The 13,086-nt window shown below is 33.2% G+C and overlaps 2 protein-coding genes across 3 annotated transcripts in view; one reads left to right on the forward strand and one right to left on the reverse strand.

Annotated features, from left to right (window-relative positions):
- Positions 1–13,086, forward strand: part of LOC118735543 (centaurin-gamma-1A) — a 387,419-nt gene that overhangs the window by 306,509 nt on the left and 67,824 nt on the right. The window lies entirely within an intron of this gene.
- On the reverse strand, positions 4,687–6,402 carry LOC118735552 (protein ALP1-like). The gene has a single exon (XM_036465359.1). It carries the CDS (start codon positions 5,536–5,538, stop codon positions 4,840–4,842), a length of 699 nt encoding a protein of 232 aa, XP_036321252.1. The 5' UTR covers positions 5,539–6,402; the 3' UTR covers positions 4,687–4,839.

Here is a 13,086-nt window from a genome sequence, read left to right on the forward strand (position 1 = left end):
TTTTTTTTTGTGATTTATTACATTTTATTTTGTAACACAACTCTTTTAATGTTGTCTATATGACGTTAATTACTGCTGTTCTTTTCTTTGTCTGTACTTATGCACATTACATTGCATATGTACATTCAACTGTATCACTATATATATGGGCTTAAAAAAGTTCAATTTGTTCCCAGCGCAGCAGTTATATCGGTTTTTTCTATAACTTCTTTATTTGACGTCCGATTTCTATAAATGTTAAGCAGGGATCACACGATTTGTACATTTGGCTAAAAATTTGCCAAATTCATAGACAAACCGTGTGAACACTAAATTTTATTTGTCATTTATCAGAAAAGCCAAATATTTGGCTTCTTGTGGCAAATCAAAAACAGCCTTAGTGGCCAAATCGTGTGAACGCAACCCTGCTACTTAAGCCAAATAAAAATTACGCAAATGACCAAATATCTGATTTGCCACTTGATGACAAATGCTTGTGACAAATATACAAATATGGTTGAGCAGTATTGCCATTTTATTAATATGTTCGAGATTGTGAAGTTTTTCACTCCAATTTTGACACCAATAATTTTAAAATATTTGTTTAAAATGAACCAAGGCAAATTTCTACAAGGTGATAGCAGCAGCACAAAAACAAAAAACTACACTAATAAATTAAACGCACAATGACAATGAGAACACAAATAAATAAAATATATAAATTTTTTAATATACCACGTTTCTATAAATGGACTAAAAAATAGAAAATAATATGGTTGTTCACGCTTGCCTGAGTATCAGGTTATCTTGTTATGTGGTAATATTTTTTATTCAGTTTACAATAATAAAATACTCTACAGAATAATTTTGTTTTAACCAGATAGTCCATTAATAGAAACGTGGTATATTAAAAAGTATTTTTTTATTGTATGTTTTTCTACTTTTTAGTCTTGTCTGTATATAATTTTGCAATAGATATTAAAATAAATCATTGAGATTCTGATACATATATGTATCGTATTTTATCAAACTGACATTTTATTTATTCTCTCTTACAACCTACGTGTATATTCTTAAGTATGTACATACATATGAGCAGCAATTAATTCCATTTAAATAAATGGCGTATCGTGCGGTTCCCCTGCAGTAGCGCATTGCATATTTTCAGGTGTAGTAATAATGCGATTGTTAAATATTTAACTGCTCCCGGCGAGGTAGATGTCTAGACTAGTTTGTTTACAATTGCCGCAATTCGCCTTGAAAATTTGCCTATTATTCCCCGAGCATATCTCAAGATAAATTAACAATTTATACATTGTTGTAAGCGGCGAAATGTATTTTTCATCGGGTAAACAGAAATAAAGTTATGGGCAAGTACATGCAAATGTGCTTCAACCAATGAAAAACGCGTTTTTAGACCTTATGCATATGCATAATTAGACCTGCTTGATTAAACAACCTCAGCTATGTCTCAGGGAAAGTATATTTTCACTGTCAATCAACAGTTTATTGTAAAAGTGGTAGTGATTTTTTCTTCGACTTGGTAATTTTTTCGTCCATACTTGGTTAAAAACTTTTGTACTGCGGCAACACTGGGTCTTCTCGCCCCAAAATCAGCTGTTCTATCCATTCAAGTGAACACAAATAAAAACAAAATACATTCAATTATTAAGTTGCTTTGATTAGGTTTCTTTAAAATATCTCGTATTTAACTTTAATCGATAGATATTTTGGTGAGTTAATGCCTTTACATCAATAAGTGTACATATATATGTTAAAAACTGCAATTTATAATAGACAATGGAAGCGGTCGAAGATTTAGATCAGATTTTAATTACTGCAGTATGTGAGGATGTAGCCTCGACATCAACACCAATTAAAGATTCTGAGAAAAAAAGAGAAAACGGACGCATGTAACAACAGCTTGGACACAGGAGAACATCTTTAAATTAATTAACGCCATTGAAGTTCATTCATGCATATGGGAATATTCTTCTAGCGACTATAAAAATCGCCAACAAAAGGACGATGCATGGAAGCAAATTCAGGAAAAAATAGTTGTTCACAGCATGGATGAATGCAAGGCGAAATGGAGCAATATTGAGATCTCCTACAACAATATAAAAAAAAAATATGCAACTAAATCTGGTCAAGGCGCAATCGAAAAACCCCACTGGCCGTTCTGGTCTGCGATGAAATTTTATTATAATCATGACCGTGCTAAAACCACAACATCAGAGTCAAATCTGAGGTTGGACAGCGAAGTCGATATTTCAAACGATGATACTCAGACATCCAGTGTTAATGAAAATGCAAGTACATGGAGTAATAAATCGCCAGACGACATTTTAGTGTCAGCAATAAAAATGCTTGAACAAAAAGATGACAAATGGACAGTTTTCGGGCAATATATGGCAATGCAGATGAGGGATATTTCTGCACAGGACGAGCAAACAGCAAATGAACTACATGCGGAAATTATAAAGAAAACAATGGAAACGCTGTAGGCTGTTAATAAGACCAAATAACAGAGTGAAAATCTCCGAGATAGCCAACATTTTTTAGATGATCGATTTATTTCCGAACAAAAAACCATTTCGGTAAATATATAGAAAAAATGTCTCCCATGTGTACCAACTATGCAACTTTGGCAATTTTTGGAGATTCGCATTATTTCAACAGATATTTATGTTATCAGAATTTTAGTTGCAAGGCTTTGAATATTATTACGTATAGGTGATATTACCTTCCGATTGATATTTTTGCAGTCACAAAAACCGTGTTACATGTCCGTAGAAAAGCACGAAACACTGTAAAAATATCAATCGGAATATGATATAATCACTTATACATAACTATTCAAAAAACAAGGAAGATCTGTCAATTAAACTGCAAGTAACATACTTGAAATAATGCGAATCTCAAAAAATCGCCAAAGTTATATAGTTGGAACACTTTGAGGAATTTTACCCTATATACATATTTATGTATATTCTTTTCATATTTCTAATGAATTACTTTTAATTTTCTTGTTAATAAATTTTTAATTGTGGCACCTCCCACAAGAACAAACTGTTTACCTCTGGAATCGTGTATGCTAAGGTACTGAAATTTAGTAACATTTAAAATCTTATCAATATCGAACTAGCAGCGAAAGTGAAAAGTATTGCAAGAGGGGGAGTTACACGTTCCGAACAAACAATTGCTCATAATTTTTTGTTACATGGAAGAAAATGCGCAATGCCGTCACCAAAAAAATATCAAAAATGAACGCGAATATCAAAGCACTTCATACTTGCACGCTATTATACTGAAATATAATGGGCTATAAAATTGCATACCATAAGTTATTGTTGAAATTCTATTTGAACTTTTGATGAAAACGTGTTGAATCTTCTAAATTGTATACAAAGTTTGAAATTTGGATTGTTGGAATGAATGACTTTTATTTCTATAAAAAGATGAGCATTAAATAAATATAGAAACGTGGTCAAAATTGGTCAAAATGTTGTACAACTATTATTATGGCCATACGTGTATGCTGATTTCTAAACCAACACTCCCCGCCTGAAGATGTTTACTGACCCAGATGTTTATATTTTAAAGTCTATCTGACTTTTTTCAATTTTAACTATAGGTTTCATGAAAACATAGTTCATTCAATAACATAACGTCACTACACACGAATAAAGGCGCGCTAGTGTTTTGACGGCGAAAAAAGGCGTTTAAAAATATTTTGCGAAAAAAGATGCTTATAAAAGACTTTGGCGAAGTATGTTAAGAGTATTTGACGCTGAAGTTTTTTTATGCGTCTTTTTCGGCGTCAACTTTTGAGCTCGCGCCTTTATTCGTGTCTAGTGGCGATAAATCATATACATAAATCAAAGTTCAAAGTTTTGTAAACAATTTTAAGCAAAATTTCAGCATAATCAAGTGCAAGTTTGAAGTGGCCAAAAATTCGCCTCGATTTTTGATAATCTGAATACTGATTAAAAATTTTGAGTGATTTTTCCTCGACGCTTTCAGCTTTGGTTTATGTAGAGGGTTTATGTTATTTTATGCACTACTATATTTTTATAAAACATTTAGTGAAAATTGAAAAAATCGAATAAACCTTAAAATATAAACATCTGAGTATTGTTTGTAATCATCCGGTTGGGCACTGTAAATACAATCATTATAATAATTAAGTACACTAAATATTTATTGAATAATGACACATACCTGTGAAATTTAACTTTTCCCCCTCCAATAATTATGTCTTTTTTTAATATCGAGGTATGTCAAATTAAAATATCTCTTTGGTTTTTTCTAACACGTCGTGGTTTTTTTTAATGGTACATGTATATTTTAGAAATTTTAACAACTTGCATGAGATGCCAAAGAATAATTAATTTAGAATTGAATTTTTACTTAAAACCCAACAGTATTATTTAAAAATATCCAAAACGAGACAAAGTAAATCAGAAAAACTTATGTAATTTCGAAGTTAGCGTTAGCGTGTTAACTCTTAAAAAAATAATTTTTGACAATTTTCTTAGCGTTAACATCGAAATTAATAAAATTTTATGATTTACTTAGTCTCTTTATGGGTATTTTTAATTAATAATTTAAAGTTTTTGTTAAAATTCAATTCTAAATTAATTATTTTTTGGCTTCTCATGCAAGTTTAAAAAAATTCTAAAATATATATGTCACCAATGAAAAAAGAGGTATTTAAATTTTAGATATCTCAGTATTTGGAAAAAAAATTATAACATAATTATTGGAGGGGGCGGGGGGTTTAATTTCGAAGGCCTGTGTAATTAATTAAAATATGAATTGATTATGGCCGCGTTTTCGAGCGTGGGCTATACAAGTTTACAAATGTCTGTATTGGAATGGTACTTCACCATTGACAGACATAAAATATTCTTCAAATTCTCTCCTTATTTCCTTTGCTTCATTGCTTATGTAATTGTTTGGCTGTTCTACTGTTCCTTCTTGAACTGGTCGAAGTGAAACTTGGTTAAATTCAATTGGTATTAGATTGCCTTCCTCATCAGTTTGGCTTTCCACATAGTTCGAAGATTTCGTTATCAAAAAATTATGCAAAGCACAGCAAGCCATGGTGACCTTTGTTGTTTTAGTAGGATTCAAACGAATTGGTCGGGAAAATACTTGAAACCGTTTGGCCATTATTCCAAACACATTTTCAACAATACGTCTTGCTCTTGATAAACGATAATTAAATATGCGCTGGCCAGCTGACAAATTTCTTCCAGGGTATGGCTTTAGTAAGTGCTTTTGCATACGAAAGGCATCGTCTGCCACTAAAACGTATGGAACATTAAGTTCGCGGCCTTCCAATGGTCTAGATGAAGGTAGTCCAAGAGAATTCATGTTCAAGGCGTGCTGGAAAGTTGATTTGCCAAAAACTCCACCATCAGAAACTCGTCCATTGCAGCCAACATCAATATATACGAATTTATACTCTGCGTCTGCAATAGCCATTAGGACTATGCTATGAGTACCTTTGTAATTAAAGTAGGTACTTCCGCATCGCGTCGGAGCTTCCATTAGGATGTGCTTCCCATCAACTGCTCCTATGCAGTTGGGGAAATTCCATTTTTCATTGAATTTTCTGGCAATTTCATTCCATTGATCTTCATTGGATGGAACCTAAGAAATGAATAATCTAAAATTAAATTTTTCGTTTATACTATAATGGGTGTATATTTACCTGCAAATATTCATCTTTGAGTGTTTTGTAATTTGCATCACAAACTTCCGGTATGAATAAAGAAATAGTGTTGGGCGCAATACGAAAAACTACAGATAAGCTTTTAAAACTGTCCCCTGAAGCGAGAAAGCGCAGTGTACAAGCCAAACGTTCACAGTCTGGAACCGCTTTTCGCATATTTGTATCATTCTTTTTTACAAATGGAGAAATCTTTTTAAGAAGTTCGCTGAAGGTCGTTTCGTTCATACGTAAGTAATTTTTAAACAAATATTTTTGATTATTTATTTCCCGGAACTCGCGCAAAGTTTTTTCGTAAGCGCCCTCGGTGCACCTTTTAAGGAGCCATTCGTTCACCCAAACACTTCGTGGAGTCATATTTCTTTTCTTTCTAGGAATACTATTCTTTTCAAGACATCTTTTCCGTTTTATATAATAACAAATGTATATAATCGCTGCGAGTTTCTTTTCCCTTTGCGTATCCATTATTTTTTGTATATTTCACTTAAAATCTCACAATATGTATCACAGATGCAAAAGTATGGTTGAGAACTGATCAGCTGTTTAAGTATTTATGACCAAATGGTTAAACCGTGTGAATGAATGTGGACAATATTTGTCACTTCTCTGTCGTGTGCAAATGTGTGACAAATCATTTGGATCTTTAGCAGCCAAATCGTCTGATCGCAAAACAAATCATTTGCACATCGATATCCAAATGCGCAAATGTGAACAAATCTAAATTTGGCATTTTCTGTACAAATGTACAAATCGTGTGATCCCTGCTTTACACCGCTATCAAGGTATTAAGAAATCCCCAGTATATATCAGAAATCAGTTGTATATATATACATACCTACCTATTACCATATTCCATAAACTTTCAGAGTGTATTTTCAAGCTTCTTACTATTCATTACAAAGTGCCGTTATAAGAAAAAAAACTACAACTTTTGGGCAAAATGTGTAGGCTTTTTTTAATACCTGGATCAGGCTATTATAATCTACTTTTAATTTACGGACCTTTACGCGTTGGCGACGGCGAGTACCGCAGACGATGGACCGATGAGCTGTATGAGCTTTACAACGACCTGGACATAATGCAGGGAATTAAAATACAGCGTCTCCGCTAGCTTGTCCACGTCGTGTTCGAATGGACACCGATGCTTCAGTTCTGAAAGTATTCAACTTGGAACCCCCTTGTGGTAGCAGAAAACGATGGGGGGGTGGGGGGCCCACTGCGATGGAAACACCAAGTGGAGCAAGACTTGGCTTCACGTGGCATTTCCAATTAGCGTCAGTTGGGACAGAACAGAAACAACTGCGTGCTTTGTTGAACTCGGCCAAAATTGCTTAGGCGGTTACAACGCCAAGTAAAAAGAAGACTTTATCCATAGGTACTAATTTATGTACATAAATTGTTATATATCATTGAAATTAAGAAAAAAAATTAGTTAATTTTTAATTTCATGCTTAACTTTTCCAATATAAATACATGCATATGTTCTTATACATGTTTTTCTGTCTTTTTCAGGTATGTACGGCCAACTTTAAAATATTTTCTACGACATACAAGAAACAACCCTTTTTGGTTCATACTCACGAGTTAAGTAAGTAGTGATCTTGGTGAAGTGGTCAAGAAATATTGCCAATCAGAAGCAAAGACATAGACGAGCAATAAATAAAAAAAAAAATCTAATGCAGGCGTGGTTTCCACAAGAGAATTTTGACTGGTTGCCTGCCATCCCTTCTACATGCGCTTTTATATATGTATTCATTAAAACTATATCTTGATATTTACCCTTGTATGTATATATTTATGTACAAATATTTCTTTAATACGTTTTTACATAGGTAGGTAGATTTTTCTGCAACGTAGATTGCACATTCTACGTTCTTGAATCCGTCGCAATTGAGTCGCCAAGCAAACATACGCTGAAAACATTCTTGTTTTTTTTTTTTTTACTTTGGTTTTAAAAAGATAAATTTAAATTGCACGCAGAGAAATTGAATCAAAAATCAACCCTCTCATGTATTCTTGCACTCGTATATACATACATACATATCTACTTAAGTATATAAAAATAACATAAAATTTCCTCTTTGGATGCATTTACTTGCCCTAAGCAATTGCTTCAGTAAAACTTTACTTTAAATGAGTTGCGACTGCCTTTAATAAGGGGTGGCAGTGGTTTCTTGCTGCCTTGCTCATATGTACTTCGTTAAGGCCATTTTCATGTAGTTAATATCTATAATTGCCAACACTGTCTAGTGATCTTGTGTCTCACGACGTATGGCGCACCCAGCCGCAACAGCCCTGCTGGGTTATAATTTTCCTGACTGTGGTGCTGCTGCTGCGCATATTCTGCTACAGACACACGCATGCGCGCCTCTTGGCTTTTCTTACCTTTCTTACTTTTCATTTTTATTTTTTTTTTAATTTAATTTCTCATATTTGCATATTTCAATCATCTTGCCTCAGTGTGTTTTACCTTTTTCTCTGTGAATTATTTCAAATTTATGCAAATTGTACCTGAAATGGGGCGCCTGGTAAATATGACGTAATTTAAATGAAAAAGAATTGAATTGAATTGACAAAATCGCTAATGGCTGGGTGTTTTTGTTTACATACATACATGGATATAATATTTGAAGTTTATTTGATTTATGTAATGACACGAATTTAAATGTGATCATTAAGGAGTTACATTAACACAAAACAAACAAAATTAAATATACATAAATATATAAGTTTGGGCGGGAAAATTAAAAAATAAGAATATTCCGGGCTATTAACGTCTTGAATTTGGCATTGTGCAGACAAATTAAATGTGTTAAACAAATGATAAGGGAAGAGTATTTCACAAAAACCATCCCAACATCTGGCGAATATGATTCTGCTGATAAAACTAGGCCAGAAAAAGTTTATCAAAATTTTTGTTGAGGGTTTTGGACTTAGTACTCATATTTTCTAACTTCAATCAAAAATCTATCACGCACCATTTGTAACGTGAATTAAGTATTTTTTTAATTTTAAGTTTTTAATGAAAACGGATGGCAAATAAATCCTCTTAAAAGAACATATCGCCTCAAAGGTACTAATAATAATGATTTCTCTTAGACTATTGGTTTTGGAGGTGAGGAATAGCGATGCAAAATTACTGATTTTTCTCTTCTTGCATATTTTTTCGTCAAGTGGAGACATATTCGGGATTCTTTCTGTGTACGCATCGTTCGGAAAAATCATCAGACATGAAAATCCATTGAAATCTAATGGTGGGTTCGTTTCTTCCAAAAAAAAAAACTTAGTGTGTGTAGTCCCTACGCGCGAAAAAAGTGAAACTTAATTGAGGAAATGCCAGAAAGAAAGAAATGTGCGATATACATACACATTGGGGTGCCCATCGAAAATCCTCTTTTTTTGTAAATTTTAAGACCCTACCCCCTAATTCTATTTGTTTTTATAAGTCATACTTATTATTGCCTATTTTTATAGATTTTTTAAAGGTCATTTAGAGGTCGCGACCTGTCGATTCAGGTCGGAAAATAGCATTTTGTAGATTTACAGGTTTTTTAATGACTGTTTTTGATTCGATTTCAAAGGGTTAAATTTTTCTTCGTCTTACATAATTTTTTCTACAATTCCTGTCAAACGAAAGCAAAAACAAAAAATGAAGTTTCATGTACATATGGTAGTTTAAATCTACACTGCAGTCTCTTATGATCTCGTGAACTAAAGGAACATAAAGAACTTTTCTTTCCGACTGCTTGACACCTGAAACATAACGAAATTGTATTTCCCTTTTTAATGTGCCCTATTTGAGCGCATAGTGGTAAAAATCTTTTTGTTTCAAAAATTTGTTGGCAAACATATGCTCGCTTACGATTGTCATTGTGCTATGATTTTGTTTCCATTTTTCTAAAGTTGCTAAAATATTTACGATTGCTATTAATATAGCTTCGATTTTTTTAAAATTTGCAGATTTGGTGTCTTCAAACTTAAAAAAAAAAAAAAACACCAAAAAACGCACCAAGCACCAAACTCAGAAATTTTCGCGTTTCGAATTAAGAAACGCACTAAATTTAGTGCGAAAAGCACCAGGTTGGCAATAGTGCTTCTTGATATCCTAAAAAAGATGTCTGTCACCTGCTACAAAGCTAGGCTCAAATGAGAAGATTGGAGCATTTTACTCCTCCTGCTGATCAGAAGGGATTTATCTACATACATCGTTACGCCTTGCACACTTAAATTCGATTACGGGAATCAGGATCCGCGCGGTATCATATCGTATTCGTCTTCTCGATTGATGTTCAGTCCAAAGTAGCATCGTTACTGGTGTTAATGCTAATATGCGCTGACTGTTTGTCTGATGATACTTCGTTTTGTCCTCACTCACCATCAGACCCATGCGCTTTGCTACTCTATCTAGTTCTTATAAGATAGAGCAGACAGACGTAGCTCTTATTTTTATCGATAAGAGCGGTCAGCTCTTATTATCTTCTCCAACATCAGATTAAAGCAATCACACGAAATGGAGTCGCCCTGTCTGAAACCTCGTTTGGTATCAAACAGCTCGGAGAGGTACTTGCCAATTTTGACGGAGCTGGTGATATTGCTCAACGTCAATTTACACAGCCGTATTAGTTTCGCGGGAATACCAAATTCAGACATCGCGGCTGTTGTATCATAACTGACACTGAAAATCCAACTTCGCCTAGCCTAGTCCTGCATAACTAACGTTTTCACTCTTATTTTTCTTCCTTCATAAGAAATTAATTACATTCTCACAATGACATATGCGCCGTAACGCCATCCTTCACCCTCCAACCACCACCTTTTTTTAAAGAAAATTAAGCAATATTTTTACAGGCATAGATAATAAATCTAACGAATCGATTGTCTATTTTGGTGCGCTTGTGGAAAGCAGTTACATATGTACTTGAATATATCACTATAGCAACAACATACAGTGATACTTGAATATATGGAAGTTGAGAGTGTTCCACAAAGTCTTTGCTACATCAACAGTATCACGAGTTTTGTTCAATTTTGTAGATTTTTCTTATGTCCAGTCATCACTGTATGACAAATAATTTTTTCGTTTTCCAAAAAAGACTACTTAACATATTTTTGGGGTCTGATATACACCGCAATGATATTTTGTTCAACACATATCTAACTGCTGCTCAGGGTGTGCTGAAAGGTTCACCTGTACGTATGTATACATATAGGTATGTAGTTATTTGTAGTATTTATTGATAACTAGGTTAGGCTGTTTGCAACACTTGACGTTGAAAGTCAATGAGCTGTGTCGAAATATCGTTGATTAAAATGATTATATGTATTTTGTTTTGTGTTCTTTACTACATTTATTGTACGCAAACAAATAATTGCATTCCAATCGAAAATCAATTTAGTGCAACGAAAAGTCATTAGATATCCGGCGGTAATAATCGATAAAAGTAGCAAGTGTTATGCGCTTATTTGTGGCTTTATATACGTATTTGTAAGTGCGTTTTTATGCGAATTGACAGTGAATTAGTGCGAGTGGTAATAATAAAAAAAATTAAAAGAAAAAAATAATAATGACCAACCCTTAGCTTGTTTTTAACTCACTTTTGGTTAGAGTATCTACCTATGAACTTGCACTTTTCTATGACACATTGGAATTTTTCACCAGTGTTTTGAGATAATTTATTGAAAAATTTCCACTCTTTACCTTAGAAAAATTGGTCAAAAATAGTGTTCTTCGAAAAAATATGCAAAACGGATTTATTAAAAAAAAATTGATTTGTTGTTATACTAATATTAGAGATTTTGAGATGAGCAACACGATTCCACTGTTTAAAAAACGAAAAAAAATGTAACTCCTCAATTTGAAAAATGCTTATATAGTATATTGCATTTTTTATGATTTGCATGCATGCTTTTTCTATTTTTTTATTGTTCAAAATTCGAAAAAAAACAAATATGAACACCCTAATTTAAAAAATGCATTATTTATAATTTTTTTTTTATTTGCATGCAGCTGTGCATCCTTCACACAATTTTATATCCCTCGCACAACAAGTGCGTTTTAGTGCTATTCAAGACCTTTAATTTGAGCCCTTTGAGAGCCAAATTATAACAATTCTGAAGTTAAACTCCGAAATTTTATTCGACATTTTGTGCAAATTTTTTTCCTAATTTCGGAGTAAAAACTAGTACAGCAGTTTTGAAGTTTGGTTTAAAATTGTTATAACTTGGCTCTCAGAGGTCAAACCAAATTTTATAACGCACTTATTCTTCGAGGGGTATAAAATTGTGTGAAGGATACACAGCTGCATGCAAATAAAAAAATTACAAATAATGCATTTTTTAAATTAGGGTGTTCAAATTTGTTTTTTTTCGAATTTGAACACAACTTAAAAAAAAAAACAAAATTAAGGGCGGTTTTAGAAAAATTAATTTAAGCTAAATAAAAAAGCTAAAAATTTGTTCAAGCCCGTGGACAAAAAAAGCAAAAATTTTCAAAGTTATTTTTTCGCGCTATCTGTTAGGAAATACAGTCTCTCAAAAATCATCGAACAATTTGGAATTTTTTTTTTTTGCTATATATATTTTTTTAGGTATTGTATCATCTGCCTACATTTATAGGTACATTTACCTATAGGAAACATTTGTGTTCTTTACTATCTGCCGTGGACCCCTGTAGGTGCGCGTGGGCAACTTTAGTAATCACTGTTAAACTGAAATAAATAAATAATTTTCCTACAATAATAAAATAGTTAGTTCACACATACTCTCCGCGTACATAAGTGTTCCAGTTTGCAACGAACCGCTTTGTCCTTAAGGCAAATTATTCCTCACTTAACATAAAAGTGTGATAAATTTGCACTGCAGTAAATGAAATAAATTCAACACTCGATCTTTTTTTCTTTCATATCTTACAAAATTTCATTTGTTCCACAAACCATTTTTTTTTCTAAGATCTTTTTATTTACTTAGTCACCTTGTGATGTTCGGACATATGTCTATGATCTCTGTTCGTGTAAAATCCTCTGTGCCACTGCCCTTATTTCCTTTAATTTATGCATATAATTTCTTCTTTAGCTGTTGTTGTTTTCTGCACACTCACACATCTACAAGTGCCGCATGCTGCCATTTTTAAAGTCCCTCATTTATCACATTCCCATGAGTCGTCCATCGACGATTGAGCTTCTTGCTGCCCCAAAACAAGCATTTTTATATACATATGTACATACCTACAATTGTGCTCACCATAATTCCCATAAAGCACCCAATTCTCACATGAGGCCACCACATGTGCCACCACTAAAAGTGTGCACAGTTTTGTGTTTTGTGTCATGGCCCTCGCCGACTCTTATGCCGTCTGTCTGCTATGGTTT

This window comes from Rhagoletis pomonella, unplaced genomic scaffold (genome assembly GCF_013731165.1).
Source record: "Rhagoletis pomonella isolate Grant_MI unplaced genomic scaffold, Rhpom_1.0 Rhpom_scaffold_00003, whole genome shotgun sequence".
Lineage (NCBI taxonomy): Eukaryota > Metazoa > Arthropoda > Insecta > Diptera > Tephritidae > Rhagoletis > Rhagoletis pomonella.